General features: G+C 27.2%; 1 protein-coding gene across 1 annotated transcript in view; it reads right to left on the reverse strand.

Annotated features, from left to right (window-relative positions):
- Positions 1-3,420: 3,420 nt before the first annotated feature.
- Positions 3,421-20,363, reverse strand: part of LOC100169272 (partitioning defective protein 6) — an 18,556-nt gene continuing 1,613 nt past the window's right edge. The window contains exons 3-5 of the mRNA XM_008183091.2: positions 5,365-5,492; positions 5,035-5,301; positions 3,421-4,881 (exon numbers count right to left, since the gene is read on the reverse strand). Of these exons, the coding sequence (XP_008181313.1) occupies positions 4,621-4,881; positions 5,035-5,301; positions 5,365-5,492 (656 nt within the window). The 3' untranslated portion in view covers positions 3,421-4,620. The remainder of the gene's footprint in view (positions 4,882-5,034; positions 5,302-5,364; positions 5,493-20,363) is intronic.

Here is a 20,363-nt window from a genome sequence, read left to right on the forward strand (position 1 = left end):
CTACGACCCTTTATCAATGCTACTACCGTTGACCCTGGTCAAGGTTTGTAGATAATAATTATCTTCTATAATAATTCTATTATAATATGTCTATGCCATAGCCTATAAGCAAGTCCCGATTTTTTGTAAGCTGTAACGCATACATATCCACACCGTTCAACGTATCGTCACCAATTTGTTTACTGTTATAGGTACCTGAAGGTTTTAGTACCACTTTTGTAAATAATAAATAACTATTAAGTTCTAGAAAAATTAAAAATCAAAGCTAATCTATTTACGTATAATTGCATGGGGGGCATTTCGGGTATTCCGAATCGGGCTTAATTTCTAGTTAATTTTGTAATTACTCACCGGTGTGTCGTCCACTGATATTATATTATATATTTATACATATATAATCAATGCCTTGGCGTAATCCACGTATATCGTATATTACGGTCCGTATTAACTCTGATTTTACCGGCCGAATTCCGCTCTTTAAATTTGGTAGGTCGTAGGTAGTTGATGATTGTTTCAAATTTAATTAATATCCAACATGTACATTTGTTCTGAGAAATATTTATTCCACGAGCAATTGTTCAATGTTCCACATTCCAAAATTTTTTATTTAGACATTTAGTTTAGTACCTACTACCTATAATACCTATTCAAGTTTACGATTTCATGCAGCCCTCCTTTTTTCACCCACATGTTCGATACTGGTTACTACTTACTGGTCTCATTCAATTCCTTATTCCATATAATTGGCAACTAATTGAAATTCCATAAATAAATTTCCAAGTCCACTGTACGACCAGTGCGAATTTTTTAAGCTTAGTGGTTCATCTATTATTTAATAACTTGAGTTAACCTCAACCAATATTTTACGAGTTAGGTATTTACTAATTGCATATTGCATTCCCTATATTATGTGGTTGTAATGCATAATAAAAATTAAAGGTCACTTTAATGAATGTGTTGATTTTCAATTTAATGATATAAAGTAATTTTATATGAAAAAACAATTCTGAGCGAAGATACTCTGCCAGCCAAACAAATCAATGTTCATTAATAAAAAACTGAACATTTTAATTATTTGTAAATACCTACAATATAATATAGATGTATATTTATTATTAGCTATAAAGTGATATCGTATCTGGTGTAGGGTGGAGTTGCAAATTCTTTTAAGGTCTTACAATATTACTTGTTAATTAAAAGGAATCAAATGAAATCATTTTTAAATATAAGGGTGAAATGTGGGCTACGTAAAGTTGGCCCACCTTTCTTTAGTTTTATTTCCTACATGTGAAAATAATCACAAACAAATTGTTGCTAATTATTGATGAAACAATGATACAGATATTATAACTCTGTTGGCTTATTCAGCGAATAGGTCAAAGCACCATTTGTGTTATAAATTATTAGGAATGTTAGGAGCTAATAGTTCAGTTACAAGTGGATTGCATTGATGGAAATAAAATCTTTTATTTAAGTGTTGTCCACTTTTCGGAGAAGAGGAATAGAGAGATCATTATGTAGATTGTAGAGTGTGGTTATAGATTCATAGTATAATATGAGGATTTGGCTGAACCCCAGAGCTGCATTCCGTAGGTTCATATCGGTTTGAGAAGGGTTTTGTGCATTAATATTTTGTCATTAAGGTTTAGGTGTTTGAGGTAAGTTTGTTACAAGGAATGGAAGTTGGCAAAATCTATTGTTTAGGGTGAATTTTGTGTTGCAGATATGAGAAGCCCATATAAGTCGCAGTCTACGTGGATTTATTTTTAAATAATTTTAATAAAAAATACAAATGTAAGAATATTGGGCAACAAACGCTCCAAAAATTATAATAAATCGAAAATCAAAATACAATAATAAGAACACTGATATTGATAATATTCAATAATTAATTAATTAATAAAAATAAATAATAATACACATAATACATGAATTCAGCAATACAAATTAAACACTTATTACACTTAAAAAAATATATATTTGTGAACCTAAAATATAAAATAATGTTTTATACAGATTTATATATACCAAGTAAATACATAATGATATACCTAATGTAATTTAAATAAAGGTTAAGTTGGAAAAATATAACTATTGCACACAATATATTATTCCTTTTAAATTTTTTAAATTTTTTATTTCGTATGAAATTTTTATTTTCTCTTATAATTTAAATAATGTCTATAACAAATAAAACTATACAATAACAATGATGAATAATATATTAATATTATTTTATTTGTTATATAGCTGTAGATATAGTAAAATTAATTTGCACTTAAAGAAAATTATTAAGATACAACATTTTAATAAGTAAATAGAGTAACAAAATTAAATTGTTAAGCGACAAAATGTAAGAATATTAAAATGTCAATCATGAGTTTTTATTTTACCAATCTAATATTATTAATTTAGTTTTATACAAAATATTTTAAATGTGTCGGCTCATTAAATGTCTTTAAAACCAATAAGTTGGTTTGTTAGTTACAATTATTAAGTTTATAAATATACTGATATGACATTATTACAATTCTTTTTAAGCCAATATTATTAATGTAAATAATATAATATGTTATTAATATTGAAATAATTGTTGCTATAATGTTTTAAGGAACTTTAATTATAAAAAATTGTATTAACAACTATTTACGAAACTTGTTAAGTCTATCGAGAAATTATGATTTAACAATATTAATTTTACTTGGTCATTATTAATTAATAAAATGTTTTGTTTATCTGTGATATCAATATGATAAATTTAGCTAAATGAATACATTCATTATTGCTTTTGATAGATATAATCAACAACATTTTGTTCAATAGTACTTTTTTGAAAAATGATATAAGAAAATTTTTTTAATAAGGATTGTAAATTTTATAAAGTATGTGTATGTGTATTGATATCTGTTTATATACTTTACTATTAATTACTCAAATTAATTATTTATAACATGTTAATAATTTATGTAACAAAACACATTAAATTGTATTATTATTTTAATTTTGCACATCTGTTTATTTTCATACAAATATATATTTGTACATTTGGTATGCTTTCTTTAAATAAATTTGCATTCAAAATATATTTTATCAATACAGTATACTTATTTTTCAACAATCTTTGATTAAACAAATATTAATGCTCATTTGTTTATTTATCTAGTAAATATACAAAATATTAGACTATATTATTAACATTCAATACAAAGAAACATTACATTAATACAAAAAACATTAACAGTGATTTAAATTATAAAATTATTTGGTAATTTTTATGTGTGTGATTTTTTATCAATTGTTTTGGACATTAACATGATATATTTATAATTCCAATAATAGTTATAATAATAGTTATAATAATAATGATAATAATAATGACAATAATAATGACAATAATAATAATAATAATGATAATAATAATAATAATGATAATACTAAGTAATAATGATGATCAACACAAAATGACGTATACAAGAAGTACATGCAACATTAAAAAAATATATATATCTATACTCTGTTCAACTTATGAAACATGCTTGGAGGCCAAATTGTTCCCACCTCACTACACACGGCAGTTCCACAATTGGTTGAACCAGTGTAGGTAACAAATAGGTATTGCTTGACCACCCCCTGATAAAATAGGTCACGGCCTAATATGTTTCTTAAGTTGAACTGAATATATACCTATAATGGACGGATATTTGTTTGCAAACTTTACTTATTTGAAAATAATTATTTTAGATTGTTAGAAATAATGCGAATAAATTTTATCAAAAACTATATAAATTTGTTTAGTCACTATTTAACCTTTAGTGGTAGACTACAAGTATGTTAAATATACTAAAATGTTGAGTACATGTAAGTTATAAAATAGTGTGTAATAATATCACAAAACCAGTCACTAAATGTACATATTATATTGACATTAAAAATTATTAATTTTTATAAAGAAATAATTATATTAGATCAGATTTAAGAGATAAAAAAAATATTTACTAAAAGGAAATTTGTCTATTTTCAGTCTACATATTTTGAGTGATATTGGAATGTTAAGGTTATAAACAGATTTTTTTTGGATACCTATCATTTTATAAAAGTTATGATATTTTTTTTTCTTGAGATCAGAAGGAAATGAAAAAATGTATTGAATGATTCTGATATTGTTACCAACAGAATTGTAGAAATTTAATAAAATAGGGTTTCACCATCAAAAAAATTGATTTTAAAGTTCAGTGTTACTGCAAGCAAAAAGCAATCATTCACAAGGAAACTTTATTTTCATTTTTTTAATGTAATTTGGGTTATGGAATTTTGTAGGTAATAGAATCCAAGTAGTATGAAGTAGTATTAAATTAAGTGTCACCCTGTAATAATAGGTTAGTATTAATTTTTCGAGTTTAACTATTTTATAAAACACACATACTAAGCTACAACAATTAAACAATTGAAAACATGAAGTGGAAGACAAATTATCTAACATTATAAATAAAAGTAATTATTTATCATTTAATTTATTTGGAATGCTAATGTCCTATTAATTTAACAAGCTCATTATAAGCTCATTTCTTTTTTAGACTCATAGTTAATTTCTTGAGAAACAGTAACATGTACCTTTAATGCCTACTGGTCTGCAGTACTAGTAGACTCATTTGCTACTTGTAAAGCTAAACCTGCAGTCAAATCTACCACTTCATCTTGGTCGTCTTCTTCAGAGGTGTTAACTGTGGTAGCGGCACTATGTGCTGATTGTTGTGATCCACTAGATAATTGTGACGTTCTTGATAAGGAACCTCGCCGGGGTGCTGACATTGTGGTTCGCTGATTTGCTGGTTTTACAGTAACAATTAGGTTATGACTATTAGCTACCATCATATCTGTTACCTAGAATAATAACATATAATGAATATTATTACTACTATTGATTATAAATACTATAGATTGTACAATAGTATTTTTTTTTCTCTAGAAAACACTTTTAAGCACAGTAAAATATAATTTTATTTCAAATTTATCTTTTATTTAAGTTGAATATACCTGGTCCAAAGTTTTTCCGGCCACTTCAATACCATTTACTTCTAAAACCTCATCATTGACAGCTAAAAGCCCAGTACTTTCTGCCAAGCCTCCTGGAACTAATCTGGAAATGAAAATACCAGGAACCTTTTCCACACCAGAAGGGCTAACTCGCACACTTGTGCCATCTCTAATATAGAAACCTAATGGCCGTTCTGAACCATGTTTAAGTAGTCGAACTCGCCGACACGTGTCTGGAACTACGTCTACGTCTATGATCGCGGACACCTAAAATAAAAATTATTAAATAAAAATTTGAAAATCCTTTGCATGACAAATAATTTATTTTACCTGTCGAAAATCCTGAGGGTTTGATATCCAAAGATGTTTTGCTTTGCTAGGTGTACCACCCAAAATTGATGATATTATATTTCGAGGCCTATATGAACCATACCCATTTAATTCTTCAAGACTTTCACCTGAAATAACAATAAAATAATATTAAATTCGAACGCAATATATTAAGTATAAATTAAATTATTTAACCCTAGAGCACACGCTTCACGGTCAAAAAGACCGGGCTTTTAGAATTTTGTTCATTGTTTCAAAAATACGAAATATTAACCTAACCTAATCTGGGTACCTTCTAATTAGATGATAAACTAACATTAGATACAACTCCTAACTGTATACGATCTGATTTCAGTAATATAGAAGTGTTCAAAGTTCATTACCAGACATTACGTATTAATATACGGTCAAAAAGACCATGTGCGTGAGCGTAAAAAATCAATTATGGGTTATTTTTAAACTGTGTTTCTAATAATTGCTGCTCGATAAATGAAATTGATAGTTATTATATTTTTATTGCGACTTGTTAGTTGACTACTGTATGTGACAAAAAGACAGTGTGCGTGTATTCTCGTGAATATTTTAAATGCATGTGATCTAGGGTTAATAATCAATATGGTCTGAGCAGTCATCAGATAACATAATATTTCTTAAAAACTTATATCTGGTTTCATTGATTCACCTACTCTCTTGGTTAATATCATCTTTAAAGTCCCTACTCGTCAATTTAAGAACTCCACTTTCTTTATCGTTCTTTGTTCTACTACTACCTTATTCTCTTCTACGTTTAATGCATATCGCCAATGATGACTCTATTTTTGACTTTGGAGCAACGTTGAAATAATTATTTTAACTATACAAAACTTGTTACTTTAAGATATTTACTTGAGATTTATTATTATTTTGGGTAAAATACCAGTTACTATATAAATAAAAATATATCATGTAATGAAAACACTATAAATTAATAAATCTTTTTCTACTTAATATCTATCAACATTAAGAACTTAATATGTACTATATATATAAACAGTATACAGTGTATATTTTGTCAAAACAAATTCATATTATAATAAATATATGGAAAATTCTTTTAAACTAATTGATGCATAATATAACAGTAAAATTGTTAGACAAACCTATTCAATAGACTAATAATACAGGTACCTAGTTTTTCTATATAAAATAATTTATATTGTAAAATAAATCTAAAATGATATCTACTAGGAAAAACTTTTTTCTATTAATGATTTATATAATTATTTTATTGAAAATAGAGAATTACATTGTACTTAGATTTAAGATAAATTAAAAAGGAGGAACACATAATTATTAATTTTACACACAAGATTTTTATTTTAAACACAATATTAAACCAAATTCAATTCAGAACATCGTTTTCATAATATTATCATTAAAGATTGAAAGGTTCATTATGGAATTTCAAAGGTATGATTTATAATGGTATGTAAAAGGGGCAAAGTAAAAATATTCTGTACCGATTGTTTTTTTATTGTATACCTAGATAAAAAATAATTTAAACTTTATAATGGAAACTCATATTAAATATTTTTGATAAACTGATACAACATTTATTAGTGATCATGACAAATTAATTTGTAATTTGTTTTTCGATTGTTCATGTACTACGAGCTACTAGAAAAAAAACTTTATTTTTTAATAAAATACAACAATATAATCTATTAGAGTTAATTATAAGAATTGTAAAATATATTTCAAGGATGATATAATCACATAAAAATTTTAAATCATCATGAGTAAAATTGTACTACATATATGACAGTTAAGACACTTAGATATTGTTTGAATTGGTTTTTATAGATTTTAATACATTCCTCTAAGTAAAAATGCAGCCAATATAATTTTCATTTTAGATTCTGAGCGGAGTGATGTATTAGTTCAATACAATGATATGTGTTGAACTTTTTTGCCAATACATATGTCGTTTACTATTCACAATGCAATTTTAAGCTATTTATACCAAGAACTTATTCACATTGTCATACAATACATCTACTTATAAGTTAATACATTATATAGATACTTATATACTTTATTTGTATTTGTATTAGTTTATTAATTACGGAATAAAAATTCCTTATTTAGTACAGCACACAACAATAATACAGTAATTTAACATAATTAACATTTACAAGGGGCGATGGCCCAAAAATACAGAAAAATTACAGGTACAATAAATATAAATTATAATAATTAGGACACAAATAAAATTACATACATGATATAACATAATAATAAAAAAGATAGTACAAGATCAATAACCCAATATTAAGGTGAACTAAGAAAGGTGGGTCCTCGTTACCCAAACGCATCACTTGGTTAATTGGTTTGTTTCTACCGTAATTGGTGCAATGGAAAGGTACAGTAGAAGGAACTCGAGATCTTGTGGCATGATGCGGAACTTTAAAGTTTACTGGCGCGGGCAGTGAAGGGGCATTTATAGAACCATCAATTAACTTTCCCAAAAAGCCTAAGTTAGCTTTAACGCGTCTGTCCGCTAAGGATGTAAGGTTAAGTGCGTGCAATACTGGAGTATAGTCGCGAGGAGGATGGAAAATTTTTAGCATGTATGCTGCAGATGACAAAAAGCACCTTTGAACTCGCTCTAAGTGGCAAGAATCAACTACCACAAATGGGTCCCAGAGCACAGACGCATACTCTAGTAAGCTTCGGACTAAAGAGCAATAGACAGTTTTGAGAGATATAGACAGTTTAAACTCTTTTATGGTGCACATTATAAAGCCAAGAGCGCGGCAACAGATGGAGTTAATGTGAGGGCGGAAGTTAAGATCAGCAGTGAAAAGAACGCCCAAGTCGTTATTGCTTGTAACTCTATTAATCACTGAACCATTGATAGTGTATAAATAATCGATTGCCACCCGGAACCTGGTGAAGGACATAGATTTGCATTTATTAATGTAAAATTTGGAGGCCAAGAGTGCTAAACCATAAGCTAATGGAATCTAACTCATTCTGAAGGGCGACACAGTCAGCTTTAGATTCGATTTTACGGAAAAGTTTCAGGTCGTCAGCGAACATTAGGAATTTAAATTTAGGAACAGCCTTCATAATTCCATTTACAAATAACGAAAAATGCAGGGGGGGACAAGTGACCACCTCGGGGAACACCAGATGGAACAGGTATGATTTAAACCAGGATAAAATAGGTTCGCCAAAACCTGACTTATAGAGAATGTCAATCAGGATGGCGTGGTCGACACGGTCAAATTATGCTTTCGCAAAATCAGTGAAAACCACGTCTACCTGGGAGCGATTTTCAAATGCCTCGAGGAAAAAAAAAAATAAATACAATTAGGTTCGAAACGGCGGACGTCCAGGTCGGAAGCCATATTGTTCATCAACTAGTATATAGAGTCAACCGAAGGCTGAATGGATTTCAGTACTAAGTGTTTAAAGAGCTTGGCAATATGACTAAGAATCGAAATGGGCCGAAATTAATAATATGGAGAAATGAATTGCCAAAAGCAATTTAAATATATAACTAACATACCGCCTTTGCTCATTTGTTTTGCATCGTATACAATGATTTATCATTGATTTAAAATTTAATACATCAATTACAGTGACCTACTCAGTACTCAGTGAAGAGATACTCTCAATACCTCTAATAGCAAAGCAACTTCCCATTTACAGGGCTCGTCCAATGGACAAGTCAATCTTCAATAAGACGAAAATACGAAATAGGACGTCAGTCGTGAATACACGGAGGCCGGAGTCGGAGACTGCAGGTGTCTGTTGACTTGTTGTACAAAAACACGAGGCAGTAATATTATAAAAATAACAAAAAACCGGCGATCTTGAACTTAAAATTCGAAAACAGTTCCAGCCATCACGTCCTCGTATAATTATCTACTAAGAAGTATAGGAATTTGCAATGCAATATATGGCAGATAGGCTGTTCTTAGTGATTTACCTAATAAATAACCACGGAAATTTAGTCCCCGGAAAAAACTCCCGAAAAAAATAACTATAATAAAATAGATGTGCAACCAGGTACCTAACACATATTCATGAGATTTCACCGACAGTTTATGCATAAACACATAAAAATAAAGTAGTTGATTTAACTTCGAATTACAATATTCAATATCTACTTAATTTCACTCCATATTATAGTAATTTATATCAAACACAACAATACGTTGACTCCAGGGTCGTCTTTAACCTTTTTGAGGCCCTGGGCAGTGGTATAATGGGGCCCCCAGGACTTGGGCAGAATACTATTTTATTAAAACAGGTAAATAGTGAGGTGGTAGAAGAGAAAAAATCTACACTAATTTAACGGTAAATTATTATTTTTTTTTTTTTCATTTTGCATTAAATATAGGTAGTATAACATAAATTTAAAAATAATTATAAAAATTTGTACTAGTAAGTAACAACCACGGTTGTATAAATTAAACCGTGATAACAACTAACAACGTTCGTTATCTAATTCATTATTGACCCGACCGGTCGTATCCTGCGTCTGATTGTTTGTATATATATATATATTATATAGATTGTGTTTGTCAAGTTCCGTTTGCGTTTTTCGATGGTTATTCCCAACGACACGCGCATAAAGAAAAAAACATTCTACCGAATTTAATGACTTTAGGAAACAAAACTCGTTTCCGTGAGAAATTCCCTTGGATCTGAACTGTCAAATGTTGGTTTTTCCTTTCTTCCTAACCATGACCCGTACTTCCACATCAATTAAAATTCTTCACCGACAACTAAATAATTACAAATTACTGCCATACACAGACACTGTTGTTGGCGTCTTGGATAGTCATTAATGATTGAAATAAAATAACTACTCATATTTTGTGGGCTTGTATCACCATCAATAATTACGAATAACGTTTTTTTAAAAGAAACAATATTGTACCTACTAATATGACTAATATAGATTATCTAGTTATTAAATAAATTAAATGTAAACATGTCTATACATTCACATAAATTCTTCGTTCTCATTCCTATATGATATATTTTATAAATCATTTGACATACATTCAAATATAAAAAAAAGTTAGAAAAAAATGAATTAATGATAATCGAAGTATAATGTGTATCGATTTTAGATATTTTATTTCCAATGTCCAATAATTAGCTCTGAAACTTGTGATATTTTACTTTTTGAGTTTAGTAATTAAAATTTCAAAAATTTACTTTTATACAGGCACAGATTAACTTCTCTTCTATACAATATAGATAATAGGTGTTTTACACTCAAATCGCTTAATAAACCATATTATTGATATTTGATATGCCTTAATATTTTTTAAATTTTCATTGCCAATTAATATATTTTAATTTTTAAAAATTATTCTTTTTTGATTGTTCTTTTTTTCCGTGATTATTTTTCCTTGGTTTTTTTTTCCGGAATTTATAATTTATTGGTCATTGGCCAATAAATTGGTATGCGTGACATTAAGATAAATTTGTGAATAGTTTTATTTAAAAACCAGATTACGTAATATTATTTTATTTTTTATTTTATTTTACTCAAATACACCGACGTTAGTCCTGTTACAGTTTTAAAGTATGTGTACAAAGAAACTTAAATATTATTTTAACGAATATAATAAGAAAAAAAGGTGGGTACGTGGATGTCGCTCTGCTGCAAGCCCGGATTATGGGGGGAGGGGGCAAGGGGGGCCATGGCCCCCGGGCCTCGAAAGTTAGAATTTATTTAGGGGCCTCTAATTTGTCCATTACTTTTTTTGTTATATAGGCTTTGTAACACTTAATAAATCACCTATAAAAAAATCGATTATTATTTAGCAAGAAAAAAAGCTTGTAAATTATAATTTATGAATAAAGTGATACATAATTACATTATTCATTATTTATTTCTGTGCCTATATATCTAATATGTTTTAAATGAGGCCCTTGTACGAAAAAAAAAATATTAAATAATATGCAATGTGTTCCAGGGTGAAGTGACCGGCCAACATCATAATATGGAAGTATACCAAAAACGATGAAGAAATACCCTTTAAAGATTGAATCTAACTTTTATTTTTTTAGTTATGAGCAATTAACTTCTTTTTATCAAAACCATGCGTATCACGCATTTGTTTATGTATCTTCAAAACTTTTTCAACATTTTGACGTAATTTTATTTTTATTTTAAAGCTATTTAATTGTCCTATCAACTGACATACGCAATTAAACCAGAAAGGTGCTAATTATTTTTATTAAATTCAAAAAAAGAGAAAAAAGTTGGCAAAAATTAGTATTTTTAAAAGGAAATTGTACATCATTCCAAATAATTTATTATTAACTATGAGTTTTTGTTTTTTGTATAATGACCACTACAATTTACCGAATAGTATAAAATTAAACGATTGACGACCAATTAACCTACTCAATCCTAAGAAAACTAAGATTGTGACGATTAACAGGAATATATTATGAAAACCAAACTTTCGAGGTATTCTATGTATATTAATGTGTTATTCGCAGTAAAATTCAGCAGAATAATACAAAAAACAAAAAACCCATACCAAGTTATAAATTATTTGGAATAATACACGATTTCCTTTAAAAAATAATAATTTTTGCCAACTTTTTTCTACTTTTTTAATTTAATAAAAATAATTAGTGCATTTCTAGTTCATTGCGTATTTTGGAGTGTTGATAGGACTATTAAATAGCTTTAAAATAAAAAAAATACATAAAAATGTTAAATACTTTTGAAAATACATAAACAAATACGTGATATTATGCATGATTTTGATAAAAAAAGTTTGCCCATAACTTAAAAAATAAAAAAGTTAGACCAGATCTTTAAAGGCAATTTCTTTATCATTTTTGGTATACATTTATTATGACGTCGGCTGGTCACTTCACCCCGGAACACATTATATACATAAATATTTTTTTTTCATACAAGGGCCTCATTTAAAACTTTGGCCCCTGGGCCTCAAAATGTCTTAATCCGGGGTTGCTCTGTTGTACAGTAGGTTACCAGTGGGTCACTGTATAATGGATAGTATTAAATTTGAATTCAATGATATAATATTACTGTATAAGAAAATCGATTCTGAGCGGAGACGGTTTGTCAGTCTAGGTATTAGACATACCTATTATAGGTATACTTATCTATAGTATTAAAAAAAAATTGACCTATAAAAGGTATTAATAATAAATTCCAAATTAATCATATCACAATATCCATCAGGTAACGCGTTATACATAAACAACAAATCGTGGTACTATCATATATGTATAATATATATAGTATACTTTAGAAGTTTCAAGTACCCACAAATAATATTATACAATCATTACAATCACAACAAAATAACTAAAATAGTTATTCCAGGTTTTTTAATATGTAATTTCGTCCAAATTTGAACTTAAAATTACTATAAAAATAAACTGATCTTATGTATTTCTTAGAATTTTTGGTAACAGAATTAAATATTTATGTGAAATCTTGTTTTTTAAATTTTCAATCCTTAGATATAAAAGTTAAACATTTTATAAATTTTTAACTACAAAATAATTATTCAATTTTAAATTTGATAAATTTTGTCAAAATTTAACTTCAAATGCTTATAAAAAAAATTGTGCCCATGTATTTTTAATATTTTCAACTGCTATTGTGAAAATGTATCAGGAGCCTTATATTAATTCTTTACACTTTTTGGCCCAATAGATAACACTTTATTGATATTTATAGAAAAAAAAAACCGGTCAAGTGCGAGTTGGACTCGCGCACCGAGGGTTCCATACAAACCTGTAGGTATATAAGTAAAAGTTCACCCATCACGACAATCGAGTCATAGTTATAGTATTTTTATTGCAAAATGAAATTTATAACATCAAAATATGGAAAGCTGGAGGATCATAAATTAATCAATCTAAATGTAGGTTTTGATTCACTTGCGAGTAGTTGCGAGTTTCAAAGTATAAGGTATAAATTGTTGTACATTTGCGTTAACTTAGAAATTTGTTTTATTTTCACAGCTTAATGGCAATTAGACTTAAGTATTTAATATAAGTTTCAACTTGATATGTCTACGCGTTCATGAGGAAAAGGATAATAAGTTTAAAATTATTTGAAAAAAAAAAAAAAATATGTGATCTAACTAAAAATTTAAGGTTTTCGGAATTTTTCTGTTATATGTGCGATAAAACATTGCTTCATGCCGAATTTCGAGATTCTAAATCGACTTGAAGTACCTCGAGTTTGAAAATATGCGACTTAAATTGGTATTATTTCTTTCGATTGCGTTGACATAAAAGTTTGATTTTGTTACAGTTTAAAGGTATTATAGACTTAAGTATTTAATATGAATTTTAATTTAATACCTAACGCGTTCATGAGATAAGGAGTAGTAACTTTGAAATTTTCAAAATTGTCAAAAATATTTTATTTTTATATGATGAAACTAAAAATGTACGGTTTTCGCAATTTTTCCTATATCTGTACTATAAGACGTGACTTCGTACGAAATTTCAAGATTCTAAGTTCACGGGAAGTACCCTGTAGGTTTTGATTCCCGTGCGAGTTTGGAAAATTTGCGGAAATTTGCGGCCTAAATGGCTGTATATTTTGATTGCGTTGGCTTAGAAGGTTGATTTTTCTACAGCTTCCAGGGACAGTAGACCTGAGTATCATATAGAAATTTCAGTTTGATACCTCCACGCGTTCCTGAGAAAAACGGTCTTGACAGACGGACGGACGGACGGACAACAAAGTGATCCTATAAGGGTTCCGTTTTTTTCTTTTAGGTACGGAACCCTAAAAAACTAAAAAAAAAAAAAAACTTACAATGTCCGTAAACAGCTCAAAAGGAGTCAAATTATTTTCAAAATTTTATCGTATATATAAAATACTAATATAAACATTCAGTGAAATTTTCAAGTTTCTACAGTCATTCGTTTTTTAATTACAACAAAATAAGAAAATCGTTACGTAAGAAATCGAGTGAATATCAAATGTTGTAAAAATTTAATTTGAGTTTCTTATAGACATTTTTTTTTTTTTTGATAAAGGTACGTTATCCTATAAGGAATCTTGTATTACATTTTAAAATCTTAGTTCTAAAAAGAAAAATGTTTACGAATTATAAACTCAAAATAATTAGGTAATTTTCGTGATTTTTCCACATTTTGTCAATTTTTGAACTTTAAATGCTAATAAAAAAAAACTGTGACTAAGGATTAAGGATTTAATATTTTTCAAATGTCATTGTAACAATATAGTAGGAGCCTTGTATTAAATTTTCAAGTATTTTTACTCAACAAATAAAGTTTTATTGACATTCATAGAAAAAAAAACGAATTAAATTGGAAACTGAAATTGTCCGTAAAAAGCTCAAAACAAATCAAAATATTTTGAAAAATTTATCATGTATAGAAAATGGAAATATAAACAACGAGTGAAAATTTCATGTATCTACAGTCATTCGTTTTAATGTTACACAAAAAACCAAAATCAATTTTTTGGAAAACAGATTTTGCGTAAAAATTCCCGTTTTTCCTTAATTTTTCTTTTGTTTTTCACGGCGCTTTTGAAAACTATTGGAAAAATTTTACTTTTGACCCCCCCAAAGTACCAACCAGATTCACTTTCCTATCAAAAAAAATACTGTTGAAGAAAATCCAAGCACTTTTACTGTCCTAAAAGGTGATGACAGACACAAAAAAAAATAAATAAAAAAATAAAAAAACACACATCATTGTAAAATCAATACATTCATCGTTCCACTCAGAATCTAAAATGGTACTTTCCTGTTATACGAGACTATCTTATTTTTCTTGCCCTCTTTGATATTAGATTCTGAGTGGAGTGATGAATGTATTGATTTTACAATGATGTGTGTGTTTTTTTAAAATATTTTTTTGTGTCTGTCATCATCTTTTAGGACAGTAAAATGGTTTCGGATTTCGGGTATTAAGATTATTTGTTTTTAAATTAATCAATGATAACAAATCCGGACGATCAATAAGACCTAATAATAAATTATGCAGACATCTTAAAAGTAAAAGTATTCAGCGTTTATTGAGTGGTAAGAGATTTAGGTATTGTAATACATTATCATAAGAACCATGGGGAGGCCTGTAAATATTAAATTTTAAGGAAATAAAACGCAGAAAATTATTTTGGATAGAATCTAATGTAGATATTTGTTTTGAAGTATTATTTATCCAAATAAGAGGGCAGTATTTTAGTTGGGAACGAATAAGGGAGCAATAAAGAATTTTCAAGGGAATAGGATCCATGAATGAGCCACAAGTGCGTTTGATAAAACCCAAATTATGCATAGCTTAATAAATTCTTTACCATTTCTGTGTGAGGGAAAAAATTTAATTTAGGGTTAAAAATAACGCCAAAGTCCTTAAACTGAGACACAAGCTCGATATTTGAATCAGAAATAGTATAATGATAGCATATTGGATTTTTTATTAGATAAAGGCGCATACATTTACATTCATTGACGTTCAAAAATAAGTGATTCTTATTACACCATGAAATTAAGTTGTTAATGTCAGATTGTAAATTAATTGTATCTTGTTCAGTTTTAATTATTTTTATTAATTTTGCATCATCAGCAAATAGAAGTATATTAGAATTTATTATAATATTAGGTAAGTCATTTACAAAAATATTAAATAGAAGTATAGATAAGTAGTCTCCTTGAGGAACACCTGATGGAACTGGGAAACATGTATATTTAAAATTGATGTATTTAACAATTTGAAAACGGTCTGAAAGAAATGATTGAAACCAAATGATTATAATTTTTTTAAAAGAATTAAATGATTAACTTGATCAAAGGCTTTATAAAAATCAGTGTAGATTATGTACACATAATTTTAGTACAATATGTGTATTTAATATATTATTAATACTCGTATTTTAATATTTTTTTTCGTTATTCAACTAAAAATAAGTTAATAATGCCTTAAAGACTTTAAAAACCTCGAAAAATTAAAAATATTTTTTTTAAAAAGTTCTTTGTTAGCATAGTGTGTACTTGATACACACGTATACCTTGAAAAGCATCATGTCAAGCATTCCAGAAAAAAAGATGCATTGAAATCCGAGCATTCTGATAACTAAGTTTAAGTTCTACCTCAAATAATAATAAATAAGATTGAATATACAATTTTTCTTTAGTGCTTATTATAATATTTACATAATCTAATATATTATAATACTATACAATAGACAATAGCTATACAGAGATTATGAACACAATCAAAATAATTGTTTGTATTCATCAGAAAAAATTTAAAAAAACATGTTTTTTTATTCAGATGCCAAACCCACACATTTGTTTGAACTCTGAATAAACGGCTTACGTTTAGGAACAAATTTGTATACAATATATTATATATTATATAATGTTCATAATATTATTATTCAATATTCTCCTCAGATAAATTAGACTGATAATATAATAGTACAAATGGCACACTATTTTCACTTAACAACTCTTTTCTTGAAGTGGTTTAAACCATAAAAGGAATATTACAATATACCGATGGTTACAACTATAAAAATAATGTATCACAATTTAATATTTAGAAAGTAATTTTCAATAAAATTAAGTTTCTTTTATGTTTAATGATAAAATAATAAATTATTAAATCAATTTCATATCTTCATATTAAATAAATAGGTACTATTTAACAAAACATAAATTATATTATTTGTATGTTTTAACAAATTAATAACATAAATTAAAAATATTGATAACTAGTTTTATCATAATTGTATTGGAAGAAGGTACATTTTGTAAAGGCGATTTTAATTCTAGAGATAAGTTATATTAGATTCTGAGCTCTCCAATAAAGTGTTTATTTTGCATGTCACCCCGTCATTACATTTTAGAGCAGAGAAATGCCAATGTTGAGTGTAGTTTATTGTAAACAATTGGATCTAAAGTTATTATTTTGATGGATCAAAAGTAGCAAATTTCTAATACTATTACAAAATAATTGTATAAAACTAAAAAAAAGTATTACAAGCTTTTGATTATTGTGTTAAATGTTTAGAGAGTAATTAAAAAAACAATGATGTAAACATAATATTTATTGGATATGGCATAGATAATTTATACCTATATGACCATATTATTAAACAGTATAAGCTTACTAAATACTTTATAGGTACAATATTATAAAAAAATTAGTTGGAAACATCAAGTCAATAGAATTTTTCTAACAAAATTTGGTTAAAATTTAAGGATGGAAATGGTTACAACAGCGCTAAGGGTTATTACTTAGCAATAAATTTACATTAAAAATCATTAATCTACCTATAAAACCGTATAAGATTTAATTAAACTAGATTATATTTTATATAAAATTCATATAATAAATTCTACCTACTCAAGATATTGTATTAAAATTAAACTAAATGAAAAATATTGTGTAACGCTCATTGTGTTTGGATTTTTTACTGTAAACTGACAGGAACTCCGCCCTAACACCTGTCAACTTATTTCAATGGTTTTCAGAACAATGAAATCACTTGTTTATCTTAAGACAATGGAGATTAAAGAGCATATATACGGGTACCATTTAGATAAAATGTTTAGGTTATTGAAATAGAATACCCCTGGATATGTAGATCAATACTCAATAGACCATAAAAGACAATTTTATTATTTTTTAAGCATGTGCTATAACGTTAATTTGTATATAATATAAGGTACCTAAATTAAAATGAATAAAGTGATAAATAATAGAAATTTGAAATTATAAATTATTTAATAGTTAAATGTTAAAACAAAATGATAAACATAATTACAAATTAATATTTATTATTAAATTCAAATTTAAATTTGAAACATTTTCTGTGATACCTACCATATAAAATGGAAATACATATTAGAAATAAATGAATGAAGTTTTTCAAGTTAATTTATTACATATAATATATTATAACTACAATACGCTTAACAGTAATAGTTTTAAGAGCCTCGTTGAAAAAATGAATTAATATTTGAACAAAGTTTCATTAAATCCAATAATTATTAAAAAAATTCCATCTCGAGTAAATATCAACTATGCACTTTATTTTTCTTAATTATACAGTACTATAAAGCCTACTAGCACTGAGGCAGTTCACTTTATTTTTAATTCATTACTTTCTTTTATACTTGTATAAATAATAATTTATGATATTGGGTTTAATTCTTTAATATAATGTTTATCATTATTTAAAATTTTGTATTTGTTAAAAATGAAAAAATTCTTTATAGAACATGGATAATCTATAAGATTAGTATTGAAATTGTTTTCCCTAAACTTTTATTTCCTACACACGGTGTTAGAACTACATATGAATAAAGGTGGGATTTTCAGCGGGCTTTCTAGTAAATTTCTGAACAGATTATATAATTTACTTAAGCAATTAATTTTTTACTGAATGCCAGTAATAATTCTATAATCCATCTTGTGCCATTTAAGCTTATAATATGGATTTTAAAAATAAATAAGCATAATGATTCTGAAGCTGAATATTGGATATCAAATTATAATACATAATATATGAGTCTAGTCTACCACACTGTAATTTTAAATGACAGTCTAATAATTGTCTGTACCTATATGATTAAAGGTTCAAAATATTTTCACTCTTTTTGACCTATAAATTATTTAATATATTGTTTAATTATTGATCAAACAATTTTCGCCAGGTCTATAAACGTGAACAATTAATACAAGGTTCCTCATAAGTGGTAATAACATTTTTGAAACAATGAAGATTTTAAGTTTAGACTTTTTAAAAAAATAGCCAATATCACAAACATTTGCAAATCATTTTTTGGTTAAAAATGTATAAGATGTTTAATTTTTATAGCTAGGGATTGGACATTTAATATGAGATTTCTCATAAGTGGGTAATATTGTAACTAAAAACTATTTAATCACAGTTTTTTTTATAGTCATTTTAAGTTGAAAGTTACTTTGTTTAAGTTCAAAACATTATTTGTGGTGACTTATAACTTTTACTTATATTATTACCTATATTTTTTTTTTTTTTTTTTATTTTAAACGCCATACAGCTTTTACAATATTTATACACTATGAAATTTTATAATGCAATGTTTTCACAATATTTAATTCAACATATTGTTTTACTTTTCGTTAAGCAAATTACTTATATAGCGGCAATACAAATATAATATTATCTTTTTACCCTCGTTTTTAACTATATTATACTATTAAATAAAGGATTATTGACATCAAAACTAAAGCAATTATTAATATTTTTACTTCATATAGAACTAAAAAAAAAATGCTAACCATAACCAATCAATATACATATATTTGTATAGGTTCTAATATCCTAAGGGGTATGGGTAGAAGTTATTGTTCATTGCCACACCTTATAAAAATTTGTTCGGTACCACTGTGTACAAGTCACAATTAGTAATTTAGATTACATGTCCACATATAAGTAACAGTGGATAAACTTGATAAGATGCCTTATGGAACTCTTCAGAATTTGATTTTAATTGAAATTAAAAGATCACGACACAAGCGTCTTTTGAGACAACAAGGAGGGTTGTCAGAAATGTGTGAAGATAAAAATCAATTAAGCATCTAAATAGGTATAACTATTATTAAAAGGTTATATTGTAAATGCTGTTGATTTGATAAGAATCTCATAAGAAGATATGGGAAAATTCTATGATAACCTTAATATTTTACTGAAGGAGTTAATTCTAGAGGATTACGATGGAGAGTCCACAAGAGAAATAAAAAGTATTAGAATGAGCAATGTCAAAATCAATTGTCTTTCAAAAGAAAATCATTTTGAAATGCAAATTTTATGTTGGTGTATTTACACCGATGTGTAGGTCTTGGTGCAATAAGTGATTTATTTAGTTTTATCTTACGACTTGGTGTAATATCTGATAACAAAATAAGCATAGACCCAAATAGGGGGGGAGGGGCTTTAGGGGCTAAGACCCCCC

This window comes from Acyrthosiphon pisum, chromosome A3 (genome assembly GCF_005508785.2).
Source record: "Acyrthosiphon pisum isolate AL4f chromosome A3, pea_aphid_22Mar2018_4r6ur, whole genome shotgun sequence".
Taxonomy (NCBI): domain Eukaryota; kingdom Metazoa; phylum Arthropoda; class Insecta; order Hemiptera; family Aphididae; genus Acyrthosiphon; species Acyrthosiphon pisum.